At 39.2% G+C, this 15,384-nt stretch overlaps 1 protein-coding gene across 4 annotated transcripts in view; it reads left to right on the forward strand.

Moving 5' to 3' along the window:
- The window catches only part of cep295 (centrosomal protein 295), a 57,294-nt gene that overhangs the window by 38,230 nt on the left and 3,680 nt on the right, over positions 1-15,384 (forward strand). For all 4 annotated transcript variants that reach the window (XM_077207510.1, XM_077207509.1, XM_077207512.1 and 1 more), the window contains exons 24-27: positions 5,767-5,874; positions 11,028-11,437; positions 13,369-13,500; positions 14,917-14,989. In XM_077207510.1, coding sequence (XP_077063625.1) covers positions 5,767-5,874; positions 11,028-11,437; positions 13,369-13,500; positions 14,917-14,989 — 723 coding nt within the window. The remainder of the gene's footprint in view (positions 1-5,766; positions 5,875-11,027; positions 11,438-13,368; positions 13,501-14,916; positions 14,990-15,384) is intronic.

Consider the following 15,384-nt stretch of genomic DNA (forward strand, 5'->3'; position numbering starts at 1 on the left):
TGTTTCATTACACTGACTGACTGTGGTTGTGTTTCATTACACTGACTGGTTGTGTTTCATTACTCTGACTGACTGTGGTTGTGTTTCATTACACTGACTGACTGTGGTTGTGTTTCATTACACTGACTGACTGTGGTTGTGTTTCATTACACTGACTGGTTGTGTTTCATTACTCTGACTGACTGTGGTTGTGTTTCATTACACTGACTGACTGTGGTTGTGTTTCATTACTCTGACTGACTGTGGTTGTGTTTCATTACTGATGACTGTGGTTGTTTCATTACTCTGACTGACTGTGGTTGTGTTTCATTACACTGACTGACTGTAGTTGTGTTTTATTACTCTGACTGACTGTGGTTGTGTTTCATTACTCTGACTGGTTGTGTTTCATTACTCTGACTGACTGTGGTTGTGTTTCATTACTCTGACTGACTGTGGTTGTGTTTCATTACTGATGACTGTGGTTGTTTCATTACTCTGACTGACTGTGGTTGTGTTTCATTACACTGACTGACTGTGGTTGTGTTTCATTACACTGACTGAGTGTGGTTGTGTTTCATTACACTGACTGAGTGTGGTTGTGTTTCATTACTCTGACTGACTGTGGTTGTTTCATTACTCTGACTGACTGTGGTTGTGTTTCATTACACTGACTGACTGTGGTTGTGTTTCATTACACTGACTGACTGTGGTTGTGTTTCATTACTGATGACTGTGGTTGTTTCATTACTCTGACTGACTGTGGTTGTGTTTCATTACACTGACTGACTGTAGTTGTGTTTTATTACTCTTACTGACTGTGGTTGTGTTTCATTACTCTGACTGGTTGTGTTTCATTACTCTGACTGACTGTGGTTGTGTTTCATTACACTGACTGACTGTGGTTGTGTTTCATTACTCTGACTGACTGTGGTTGTGTTTCATTACTGATGACTGTGGTTGTTTCATTACTCTGACTGACTGTGGTTGTGTTTCATTACACTGACTGACTGTGGTTGTGTTTCATTACACTGACTGACTGTGGTTGTGTTTCATTACACTGACTGGTTGTGGTTGTGTTTCATTACACTGACTGACTGTGGTTGTGTTTCATTACTCTGACTGACTGTGGTTGTGTTTCATTACTGATGACTGTGGTTGTTTCATTACTCTGACTGACTGTGGTTGTGTTTCATTACACTGACTGACTGTAGTTGTGTTTTATTACTCTGACTGACTGTGGTTGTGTTTCATTACTCTGACTGGTTGTGTTTCATTACTCTGACTGACTGTGGTTGTGTTTCATTACTCTGACTGACTGTGGTTGTGTTTCATTACTGATGACTGTGGTTGTTTCATTACTCTGACTGACTGTGGTTGTGTTTCATTACACTGACTGACTGTGGTTGTGTTTCATTACACTGACTGAGTGTGGTTGTGTTTCATTACACTGACTGAGTGTGGTTGTGTTTCATTACTCTGACTGACTGTGGTTGTTTCATTACTCTGACTGACTGTGGTTGTGTTTCATTACACTGACTGACTGTGGTTGTGTTTCATTACACTGACTGACTGTGGTTGTGTTTCATTACTGATGACTGTGGTTGTTTCATTACTCTGACTGACTGTGGTTGTGTTTCATTACACTGACTGACTGTAGTTGTGTTTTATTACTCTTACTGACTGTGGTTGTGTTTCATTACTCTGACTGGTTGTGTTTCATTACTCTGACTGACTGTGGTTGTGTTTCATTACACTGACTGACTGTGGTTGTGTTTCATTACTCTGACTGACTGTGGTTGTGTTTCATTACTGATGACTGTGGTTGTTTCATTACTCTGACTGACTGTGGTTGTGTTTCATTACACTGACTGACTGTGGTTGTGTTTCATTACACTGACTGACTGTGGTTGTGTTTCATTACACTGACTGGTTGTGGTTGTGTTTCATTACACTGACTGACTGTGGTTGTGTTTCATTACTCTGACTGACTGTGGTTGTGTTTCATTACTGATGACTGTGGTTGTTTCATTACTCTGACTGACTGTGGTTGTGTTTCATTACACTGACTGACTGTGGTTGTGTTTCATTACTCTGACTGGTTGTGTTTCATTACTCTGACTGACTGTGGTTGTGTTTCATTACACTGACTGACTGTGGTTGTGTTTCATTACTCTGACTGACTGTGGTTGTGTTTCATTACTGATGACTGTGGTTGTTTCATTACTCTGACTGACTGTGGTTGTGTTTCATTACACTGACTGACTGTAGTTGTGTTTTATTACTCTGACTGACTGTGGTTGTGTTTCATTACTCTGACTGACTGTGGTTGTGTTTCATTACACTGACTGACTGTGGTTGTGTTTCATTACTGATGACTGTGGTTGTTTCATTACTCTGACTGACTGTGGTTGTGTTTCATTACACTGACTGACTGTAGTTGTGTTTTATTACTCTGACTGACTGTGGTTGTGTTTCATTACTCTGACTGGTTGTGTTTCATTACACTGACTGAGTGTGGTTGTGTTTCATTACACTGACTGAGTGTGGTTGTGTTTCATTACTCTGACTGACTGTGGTTGTTTCATTACTCTGACTGACTGTGGTTGTGTTTCATTACACTGACTGACTGTGGTTGTTTCATTACTCTGACTGACTGTGGTTGTGTTTCATTACTGATGACTGTGGTTGTGTTTCATTACTCTGACTGACTGTGGTTGTGTTTCATTACTGATGACTGTGGTTGTTTCATTACACTGACTGTGGTTGTGTTTCATTACACTGACTGACTGTGGTTGTGTTTCATTACACTGACTGACTGTGGTTGTTTCATTACTCTGACTGACTGTGGTTGTGTTTCATTACTCTGACTGACTATGGTTGTGTTACATTACTCTGACTGTGGTTGTGTTTCATTACTCTGACTGACTGTGGTTGTGTTTCATTACTCTGACTGACTGTGGTTGTGTTTCATTACACTGACTGACTGTGGTTGTGTTTCATTACTCTGACTGACTGTGGTTGTGTTTCATTACTCTGACTGACTGTGGTTGTGTTTCATTACTCTGACTTACTGTGGTTGTGTTTCATTACTGATGACTGACTGTGGTTGTGTTTCATTACTCTGACTGACCGTGGTTGTGTTTCATTACTCTGACTGACTGTGGTTGTGTTACATTACTCTGACTGACTGTGGTTGTGTTTCATTACTCTGACTGACTGTGGTTGTGTTTCATTACACTGACTGACTGTAGTTGTGTTTAATACTCTGACTGACTGTGGTTGTGTTTCATTACTCTGACTTACTGTGGTTGTGTTACATTACTCTGACTGACTGTGGTTGTGTTTCATTACTCTGACTGACTGTGGTTGTGTTTCATTACACTGACTGACTGTAGTTGTGTTTAATACTCTGACTGACTGTGGTTGTGTTTCATTACTCTGACTGACTGTGGTTGTGTTTCATTACTCTGACTGACTGTGGTTGTGTTTCATTACACTGACTGACTGTAGTTGTGTTTAATACTCTGACTGACTGTGGTTGTGTTTCATTACTCTGACTGGTTGTGTTTCATTACACTGACTGACTGTGATTGTGTTTCATTACTCTGACTGACTGTGGTTGTGTTTCATTACTGATGACTGTGGTTGTTTCATTACTCTGACTGACTGTGGTTGTGTTTCATTACACTGACTGACTGTGGTTGTGTTTCATTACACTGACTGACTGTGGTTGTGTTTCATTACACTGACTGGTTGTGGTTGTGTTTCATTACTCTGACTGACTGTGGTTGTGTTTCATTACACTGACTGACTGTGGTTGTGTTTCATTACTCTGACTGACTGTGGTTGTGTTTCATTACTGATGACTGTGGTTGTTTCATTACTCTGACTGACTGTGGTTGTGTTTCATTACACTGACTGACTGTAGTTGTGTTTTATTACTCTGACTGACTGTGGTTGTGTTTCATTACTCTGACTGACTGTGGTTGTGTTTCATTACTGATGACTGACTGTGGTTGTGTTTCATTACTGATGACTGACTGTGGTTGTGTTTCATTACTCTGACTGACTGTGGTTGTGTTTCATTACTCTGACTGACTGTGGTTGTGTTTCATTACTCTGACTGACTGTGGTTGTGTTTCATTACACTGACTGACTGTAGTTGTGTTTAATACTCTGACTGACTGTGGTTGTTTCATTACTCTGACTGGTTGTGGTTGTGTTTCATTACACTGACTGACTGTAGTTGTGTTTCATTACTCTGACTGACTGTGGTTGTGTTTCATTACACTGACTGACTGTAGTTGTATTTAATACTCTGACTGACTGTGGTTGTGTTTCATTACTCTGACTGACCGTGGTTGTGTTTCATTACTCTGACTGACTGTGGTTGTGTTACATTACTCTGACTGACTGTGGTTGTGTTTCATTACTCTGACTGACTGTGGTTGTGTTTCATTACACTGACTGACTGTAGTTGTGTTTAATACTCTGACTGACTGTGGTTGTGTTTCATTACTCTGACTTACTGTGGTTGTGTTACATTACTCTGACTAACTGTGGTTGTGTTTCATTACTCTGACTGACTGTGGTTGTGTTTCATTACACTGACTGACTGTAGTTGTGTTTAATACTCTGACTGACTGTGGTTGTGTTTCATTACTCTGACTGACTGTGGTTGTGTTTCATTACTCTGACTGACTGTGGTTGTGTTTCATTACACTGACTGACTGTAGTTGTGTTTAATACTCTGACTGACTGTGGTTGTGTTTCATTACACTGACTGACTGTGGTTGTGTTTCATTACTCTGACTGACTGTGGTTGTGTTTCATTACTCTGACTGACTGTGGTTGTGTTTCATTACACTGACTGACTGTAGTTGTGTTTAATACTCTGACTGACTGTGGTTGTGTTTCATTACTCTGACTGGTTGTGTTTCATTACACTGACTGACTGTGATTGTGTTTCATTACTCTGACTGACTGTGGTTGTGTTTCATTACTGATGACTGTGGTTGTTTCATTACTCTGACTGACTGTGGTTGGGTTTCATTACACTGACTGACTGTGGTTGTGTTTCATTACACTGACTGGTTGTGGTTGTGTTTCATTACTCTGACTGACTGTGGTTGTGTTTCATTACACTGACTGACTGTGGTTGTGTTTCATTACTCTGACTGACTGTGGTTGTGTTTCATTACTGATGACTGTGGTTGTTTCATTACTCTGACTGACTGTGGTTGTGTTTCATTACACTGACTGACTGTAGTTGTGTTTTATTACACTGACTGACTGTGGTTGTGTTTCATTACTCTGACTGGTTGTGTTTCATTACTCTGACTGACTGTGGTTGTGTTTCATTACACTGACTGACTGTGGTTGTGTTTCATTACACTGACTGAGTGTGGTTGTGTTTCATTACACTGACTGAGTGTGGTTGTGTTTCATTACTCTGACTGACTGTGGTTGTTTCATTACTCTGACTGACTGACTGTGGTTGTGTTTCATTACTGATGACTGTGGTTGTTTCATTACACTGACTGACTGTGGTTGTGTTTCATTACACTGACTGACTGTGGTTGTGTTTCATTACACTGACTGACTGTGGTTGTGTTTCATTACTCTGACTGACTGTGGTTGTGTTTCATTACTCTGACTGTGGTTGTGTTTCATTACTGATGACTGTGGTTGTGTTTCATTACACTGACTGACTGTGGTTGTTTCATTACTCTGACTGACTGTGGTTGTGTTTCATTACTCTGACTGACTGTGGTTGTGTTGCAGTCATGAGCAGCTCTGGTCCGGCCCGGGCCACTGAGGTCGTGTCACTGATGTCACCTGCCTTACAGCACTCAGACGAGGACAGGAGCTCTTCTACTGACGCCCCACACGGTAACTGAAGGAACAAAAACACTTATAAGGGCGTTAACACTTGTCAAAAAGGACGCCAACGGTGCTTATTTAGTCAAATAAAAGCTGACAGCGTTTAATTCCTCTAGCCTATGCCTGCCAAGTTCTGGTGAAAGGGACTGATATTTGTTGACAGCTGCTGTTATCCGCTGGTTACGGTATTGATTACTGTTGCTGAGCGAATGTTAATGTTAGCTAACGTTTAGAGTTTTGTTGGTAACGCTTTACAATAAGGTTCATTTGTTAACATTAATGTATTAACTAACATGAACTAACAATGAGCAATACATTTGTTGTAGTATTTATGTTAGTTATTAAAAATCCAGCTGTTCATGTTAGTTCACAGTGCATTAACTAATGTTAACAAATACAACCTTTGATTTTAATAACGTATTATTAAATGTTGAAATTCAAATTAACTAAGAATGAACAATACTTTCAGCATTTATTAATGTTAACTAATTAACAAAACAGTAACACTTTACAATAAGGTTCATGACAAGTAGTAGATGATACACTTACCCAGACCACCAAGGATCCGTCCAATCTGCTTTTAAATAGTACTGTGAAACACGTTTTAATTATTTCTCTTAGTTTACTGTAGCGGTACTAAAATCGGTAGTTCCTCATGCAATTCTTCTGCTGCTTGCTGTTCTTCATCTAAACAACAGGGATGACTAGTAATGCACCAAAAATTATTTTTTGGTTTTGGTTGGAACAGTTTTCAACAACAACAACCTTTATTTATAAAGCACATTTAACACAATACAAATTGATCCAAAGTACTGTACATGGTGTATAGTAGGACTACACTATAAAAACAACAATTACAAGTTTCCAAAAGCTAAAGAATAAAAATGTGTTTTCTGAGTAGATTTAAAAATGTCTAATGAAGGAGCATGATAAGGGAGAGCATCCAAAGATTTGGCCCAGCCACAGAAAAGGCCCGATCACCCTTTAATTTGTAGCAACATCGTGACACATTTAAAAGCAAGTGATTTGAAGATCTAAGTGCCCTAGCAGGACTGTATGGCACAATTAGATCACAAATATACCTTGGTGCACAGCCAGACAACGCCTTATAAACAAACATAAGGATCTTAAAATTAACTCTAAGCTTAATGGGAAGCCAGTGAAGGGAGGCCAAAACAGGAGAAATATGATCCCTCTTTCTAGACCCAGTCAAAAGTCTTGCAGCTGCATTTTGAACAATTTGTAATTGAGATAGTGTAGATTGAGGAAGACCACAATAAAGAGAGTTGCAATAGTCTAATCATGATGCTACAAATGCATGAATTGCAACTTCTCAATCTTTGCTTGAAAGAATATTCTTCAACTTTGCAATAGACCTTAAATGGAAAAAAATGCTTCCTCTATTAACAGCACTAATTTGTTTAACAAAAAATAGTGAAGTCTCAAAGATCACTCCAAGGTTTTTGATTTGTTTGCATACATTTGTTGAGAGAGGACCTAACCTGGCTTTCAGAGCAGGAGTGGAATCTGCCGGACAACCCAGAATTAAAACCTCTGTTTTATCCTCATTTAGCTGCAGACAATTATTTGTCATCCACCTCTTAATATCATTTACACATTCTAATAACACATCAAATGAAGCAGTGTTGTCAAGCCTTACTGGAAGGTAAAGCTGAGAATCATCTGCATAACAGTGATATGAAATGTTATACTTATGAAAAATGAGGGCCAAGGGGAGGGCAAAGGGGAAACAATAAAGGTCCCAAAATAGATCCCTGGGGCACACCAAACAAAACAGGCACAGATGACGAGGAACAACTTCCTAAATTTACGGAAAGTCCTCTTTTCGAGGTAGGAAGCAAACAATTGTAATACAGTGCCCTTGACACACACCATATATTCTAGCCGTTCAAGAATAATGTTGTGGTCAATGGTATCAAATACAGTGCTCGGGTCTAACAAAACCAGCACAACACGAGCATGAATCTAAAGCAATCAAGATATCATTTGTAGCCCTCAACAGTGCTGACTCAGTGCTATATAACGATCTAAAGCCAGATTGGAACATGTCCAAAATATTAAAAAGAGTTCAAATAAAATTGGAGCTGTGAGAAAACGACTTTCTCTAAAAGCTTAGAGATAAAAGGCCGTTTAGAGATTGGTTGATAATTACTGCACAATTCTGGATCAAGTTGAGTTTTTTTCAACATGGGTTGCACAATTGCATGTTTAAAACTATCTGGAACGACACCTTTGGCTAAAGAGCTGTATGATAGCGGTTACCATATGACTAACGGTAGAAAAAACATCCTTAAAAAGATGAGCCAGGATAATATTAGAACCAGAACACTTCATAGTAGAGATTTATATCAGCTAGCTGAGTTGGGGAGACAGGTTTAAAGTTTGACAGGCAACTCATAGGACAGGGCAGTTGCAAGTGACATGGTTCAGAGGGAACAATGGAGCTTCTAATATCATACATTTTCTGAGTGAAATTTTTTAAAACATCACAAAGCTTAAACGTGGCCTCAGATAAAATACTCATAGTCGGGTTTAGAAGAGTCAATCGTATCAAACAGGACTTTTGGACGCTTTGCGTTGTCAAATTATTTGAGAAGAAATTATACTTTGCCTTTACTGCCATTTGATAATTGAAAAGACTTTAAAATGTCAAAAGAAACCTGTAGCCTATCTTCTTTCCACTTTCGCTCCGCTTTTCGACACTTGTCTGAAAGCGCAGGTGACATCATTTAACCACGTCTGACCAGCAACCTTCATCTTTTTACACTTAAGCGGAGCACCAGCGTCCATATATCTAGAGGATGCTTTATAAAATCTCTGTCAGGCATTCAGTATCTGTTTCATTCAGAAAATTATTAAAATGTGAAGAGAAATGTTCAGAAAACAAATTTGCAGTGTTTGAGTGAATAGATCAAGAGAGACATGAAGGCTGAGGGCAAATAGAAGACTGGAAACAGACCTCCGATTCAAACAAAATAGGATAACAGTCAGACACGCATGCATCAATAACCTTCAGATTTGAAGTCCAAAAACTACGAGACCGTACCAAATCTAGTGTCTGACCCAGATTGTGAGTTGGACCACATACATATTGTACAAAGTTCAAAGACTCTAGAATAGTTACAAATCCTTTCATCTCTGCTGCCCTTCTAAAACATTGGTCAATGTTAAAATCCCCAAGAATCAATAGTCTATCAGCCCGAGTCACCAGATCAAAGAGAAAATCAGAAAATTGTTGAATAAAATCCTTATTGCATTTAGGGGGTCTGTAAATCAGAGCACATAGCATAGGACCATGCTAGCATAGGTTTTGAAGGTCAAATTTATTGATAGAAATAGTGATGTTTAATTAGCGGGTTTTTTTCCATGTCAGTGTCTATTCGTTCACACAATGTGGATAAAGTACAAGTAAACCGGTCAGCTGTGTGGATGTTAGCAAAAAGCTTCTAGATTTTAATCGATCATCATTTTGATAAACCACAATCTTTTAGCCTAAGCGGTTTTCTGAATAAAACATCAAAAAACATTATTTGTGTAGCGCACCTCCCGTCCAATAATCACAGTAAGCTTTGTTTTGAATAAAAATTGATACTTTTGATATGAAATGGTCTCAGCTTTCTAATTCTGTCAATTTTATCACGTAATTCAGTCAATAAATGTGGTTTTGCGTCTCTAATGTGAGGTGACAGATGCTGTAATGTGAACCGATCGCCTCTTCCTCTTCTACTTACAGCACCAGATAAACATGAATGAACGAGTGGAAAGAATCAGTACAACTTACTGAAATAAATCATGTCTCATGTAATCGATCACGTTTCAACCGCAGAAAGACGTCAGTAAAACAGCTTGAGAACAATATATTGCGTTAGAGCGTTCAGTGTTGTACAAGACGCGCTTTACCAAAACGGCAAGATGACGGACAGCAGCTGCACTCCGTTCAAGCCTGCACCACCAACCAGGGACGTCGTTATGCCTATTTTAGGGGGGCTGAAGCTACCCCAAAATGTTCCTAAGCCCCCCTAAATGATAATAATAGGAACAACAATAAGGGTCCGGGAGTCTCCCGCATATTGATAGCGGCTCCCTGATGTCCGCAAATTAGTTCAAATCTCCCGAAATCTAGAGCTCACGAGCTCCAAACCGCGTAGCGCACGCACGACAGAGAGAGCGAGAGTCCCTGCGTGTGTGTCCGAATGTGCGCGCGTGTGCCTCACGAGTTCACAAAGCGCATTTTTTTTATGAGTATGCACATTTTGTGTTTCTGTTTACATTTCTTTTATAACTTGAATGTATAGGAAGAAAGAAATATACGTTCTATTACAGTTACATGCACTTTAAAGGTGTGTTAATAAAGCACCTGTTTGTTACAGTTGTGGTTTGTATTCAACACATGTACAATATTGTACAGTTTGTTCTGCTAAATAAACCATGACAGGAAACATGCTGGGGTTAATTTGTTCTTAAACATTGGTAATACTGCACACATTATTTAAAAATATACTCAGGTACTTAATTACTTGTGTATTTACTAATTATTGAATCGATATCGAAGCTAATAAATCAATATCGAATCGAAATCGAATTGTGAAATTCCTAACAATACCCAGCCCTATGCAGTATGTGTGTATATATATGTATGCACCGTATTACATATTCATTAGTTTTACTTAACCTGTTATTCAAAATGTATTGTTTTCAGGATTTATTCAAACATACACATTTCACCATTTAAATGTTTATATTTCAGCAATGGTATAATTTTTCTACTCAATTTATTAAGTTGATTTAAAAACTGCCTTCTGTGCAATTGTGTTTTTATGAAACTCAGTTTTTATTTGATTGTTGATTTTATTAATTTATATATTAAATAAACGTTACAGTTTTTAGTTTTTGCTGAACGAGATCTTTAATTTCATTTGGGTGCATCACTAGTGATGACAGTATTGTAATAACTCCATAATAACGGTCTTTTAATCTGCAAAAACTTTTTTTTTTTTTTGCAAATCACTGCAAAAAGCAAAGACTGAAACATGAACTCTATTGTACTGCTGCCTTGCTGGAGCGGTTCGTTTCCTTTCACAGTCAGTCATTGCTCTAGTGCTCAGTGGAGTTGCTGATGTTCATTATTTTCTGTGCCGTAGACGACGCCTCAGATCTGTTTCTTCCGCTGCCATCTGACGTCACAAACAACGAGAGCGTGGACTGTTCGACGGCTCTCTGTGTCCCGCTGGAAGCAGAGAAGTGTGGCACAGATGTAAGCATGGACGAGGCCTCTGATTGGCTGAACTCGACAGACCAATCCCTGCAGCTCCTGCGCGCAGACGCACTGACTCAGTCTCGAGCGGCCCTACAGGTGTCTGTGGACCAGCTCTCTCTTACCCACGAGACCCTCTGTGAGACCGATGACATGGACGCCAGCCTCATGAATCGCTCCCCTCTCCAGACCCATCTACAGGAAGAAAGCCTTGCACCCGCAGCCCTCTTACCCTCGCAGGAAGTGATGTCAGCTGTAGAGGAAAACCCGCTGAGCGAGCTTCTGGAAAGAGCACAGGTAGAGTACGAAACCACTTCACCATACAGCTTGGTGCTTGATTCTTTGAGCTCAGCGAAAGAAAAACACACACCTGCAGTACATAAACGTTTAAAGCCCCCCTGTGGTCAATCATTTTATCCATTAAAACTCATCTTTAATCACAAAAATTACATATTTAAAGTTTTTCCTTGAAAAATGTCTTTATGCCTTAAAATAGCTTGAATGTAACTCGACACCCTTGCCTTATTTAGTATACGCGTTTCTATGAATATGCAAATGAGCCCAAATGATTAAAATCTGGATTTTCACCACAGGGGGACTTAAATAGATGGATGTTGATTTTAAACTTTTTTTTTATGACTTTTAATATGCCAGTTAAATTAAACTTTGTTGCAGTCTATTGATCTGACATGAAAGCACAAATATCAGCAATGTCTTTTTGTGTGAACAAAACTTTTAATGCTGCACTATAATAAGTCACCACAGAAGTCTTTTTTACCAAGACTTTGACGTCATAAACTGGGCGAAAGTAGTGAAGTTTGACAACACATGCATTAGTGCTGCACGATTAATCCTTAAAAGATGGCGATCTTGATTCAAACACCCATGCGATCTCATTCCTAAATGACAATGATTCGGTGTCTGTAAACCTTCACACCAGAACATTCAAATCTTTGCACTGCCGCTGATCCAGAGAGGGCACTTATCGTACAGTAGAGGTATGAAACAGTTTCACAAACTGTCTTTTCAACCACACGGTATTGTTATTCTGTTACAAATATTCATATCACAGAAGTACTGGGATAAAAATTTGTTTGGATACAAACACTGATGTCAAAATAGAGCAGATCAAGTAACTTGCCGCTTCAAATGATTTCATCAATGACATCGTTACACCAGTAGGTGGCGACATATGACTGTTAAAAAGTTTTACAAACTCTTCATAAAGTTTTGAAGCATCAGAGATTTTTGTTTGATTAGATTTTCAATGGAGGGAAAAATCTCTCTGGTTTCGTTTAAAAAAAAACCTTCATTTGTGAATATGAACAAAAGTTTTTGGAATGACGAGGGATTGTTCCCCCCTTTAAGATTTGCCCTCAGAGAAATTGCTGGATCAGCCACATAAATTAGACAACATTAGTTCTCACTTGCACACACTATAAAAACATGTCAGAATGGGTTTACATGAGCCGGAAAACAAGAAAGACTAGTCTTGCAGGTTAGACAACTTTTTTTCTTTGATACATAATGTAGATTGGCCTAATTTGATATCGAAAAGTAAGAATGACTGCCTCTTGACTAACTGCTAGTGGGTCATACTAGATCTTAAGATATTGTCTTAACATAATGGCTAAGTTTATGCAACTGAGGTGTGTTAAACCGCTTTTTCTAATCCCTTAAATGGTGGTGTAAGAAACCATTTCAGGTGTGCTATTTCCTGAAAAAAAGTTTTCTAAAAGGGACGGTTTAGATATTACACATATTTTTGTCACTCCGTACAGTGGAGACCAATGTTGTCTGTCCAAAATATCATCTTGAATAAAGATGTAATTGCATACAGGTTTGGAATGACTGTTGGCATTTTTGGGTGAACTGTCCCTTTAAGAGTGTCCAACTGCGGCACAACAATAGTAAACATGAGTCGGCTCATGCTGGTTTACTGGAGCACGTTCACTATAAATAAACTTTGACACACGGACAAACTCTAAAGTACTTTAAAAAACAGCAAGTGTTTATCAAAGTGCTGTACACATATCCCATATCAATGGTACAAACAAGCAACAGCACATAATAAAAAAAGGCAACTCTCACATAGCATCAAATGCCAAACTATAAAAATAAGTTTTTAAGGTAGTTTAAAAAACCGCAAGGGTTTGAGCATCACACGCTCAACCATCATGTAGGACATTCAGATAACCGTGTCTGTAAACTCGTCTTGCTCCTGCCAGGCGGCGGGGGACGTGAAGGGCATTCTGGAGGAGTCCACCATCTCGTTCATCAGCCTGCCAGAGTCCACCCTACAGGACCTCAGTGAAGACCTGGGGAGTGAGCCACAGGGGGGCACATCTGACCGCAGTGAGGTGAGGGCACAGACGAGTGCATCACTTCTTAAAGAAGTAGTTCACTTTAAAATGAAAATTACCCCATGATTTACTCCCCCCTCAAGCCATCCTAGGTGTATATTTCTTCTTTCAGACGAACACAGAGTTAAATCAAAAAATTTTCTGGCTATTCCGATCTTCGGTGGTTGATTTGCACTGCCATTATAGTTTAAAGCTCATAAAAGTGCATCCATCCATCATTAAAGTTCTCCACACTGCTCTGGGGTTAATAAAGGCCTTCTGAAGCTGAAAGATGAGTTTATACGCCTATTTCACGCAGCCGTTATTTTTAAAACGAGAGCGAGGCTCCGGTGGGAAGAAAACCGGAAGTGTTGCCTTTAATCATAGGAGAGTCGCGAATGCGATGGCGTATTGTTGTGTGTAGTTTTATTCTAAAAATGTACATACATTTCTTTCATACTTTAGACTATATACAGTAAAAATCATTTATAATTTTTTTTTCCAGAAAGTAAAAAAATAAGCTGGGACGAACTATATCTACATATCCTATATTGGATATTAACATCCAATAGTGTAAATTGTGGCAGCAACTTCAGGTTGGTAGTCCAAGGCATTGTTTATCTTTACTTCCGGGGTTCTTCACACCGGAGCCTCGCTTTCGATTTCAAAATAACGGCTGCGTGAACTACATTTACATTTATTCATTTAGCTGACGCTTTTATCCAAAGCGACTTACAATTGCTAGATATGTCAGAGGTCGCACACCTCTGGAGCAACTAGGGGTTAAGTGTATTGCTCAGGGACACATTGGTGTCTCACAGTGGATTCGAACCCGGGTCTCTCACACCAAAGGCATGTGTCTTATCCATTGCGCCATCACCACCCCGAAATAAGCGTATAAACTCTTAAATATGTATATTTTTCTTACACAAAGTAAAATTCTAGTTGCCAGATGGATACGCAGTATCCTATACACAGTCTACTTGCGCCTAAAGCACAACTTGTGACTGCCATGATGCACTACGCTACTTCTGGCTAGCGTAAATATCAGCAGTGCGCAGTTGTGTTTTACACTTAAGTCGAATCTGTATGTTCGTTTGGCTGCTTTAAGTTGTTCGTTGGAGGTCTTAAATATGAATATTTTTCTTACACGAACGCATCGCTTCAGAGGCCTTTATTAACCCCCAGAGCAGTGTGGAGCACTTTAATCATGGATTGATTTGTTTTTATGAGCTTTAAACTGATGGTAGCAATCCACTGCCATTATAAAGCTCAAAGCTTCAGGGTGTTTATTGATATTCCGATTGTGTTCGTCTCAAAGAAGAAAGTCATATACACAGGATGGCTTGAGGGTGAGTAAATCATGGGGTAATTTTCATTTTAAAATGAACTACTCCTTTAAGATTCAAACCTAACAAATCCTGTCTCTCGTAGGGCAAAGCGCCGAGCCGCCCGGTGGAGGACGACAGCCAATCAGAGGAGCCACAGCCATCGTTCCCTCATGCTGGTTGGTGAACTTTCAGGCCGTGAACTATTCATGAAGGCGTGACTTAGGGCTGCAACATTGTGACAAAAATCATAATTGTCAATTATTCCCTTGAAATTTTAATTGTGAATATTAATTACGATTATCACAATTTACAATGAATGATGTTTTGAATAGCTTTATACCAGTGGTTCTCAACTCGGTTGGCCATGGGACACATTTCAGCATGGTCATCAAGCCGCTAGTCCCGCGAGACTCTTTTTTTTTTTTTTTTTTTGGAATTAAATGGGCCTATTATAATACATTTGGTTCTCTGAAGTAGTCGTGATTCGCCTCTCACAACGTAACATGCTCTAAACACCTCTTAAAGGGATAGTTCACCCAAAAATGAAAATTCTGTCAGTATTTACTCTCCC

The sequence above is a fragment of the Siphateles boraxobius genome, unplaced genomic scaffold (genome assembly GCF_051911475.1).
Source record: "Siphateles boraxobius isolate OS27281-9 unplaced genomic scaffold, OSU_SipBor_1 6, whole genome shotgun sequence".
Classification (NCBI taxonomy): domain Eukaryota; kingdom Metazoa; phylum Chordata; class Actinopteri; order Cypriniformes; family Leuciscidae; genus Siphateles; species Siphateles boraxobius.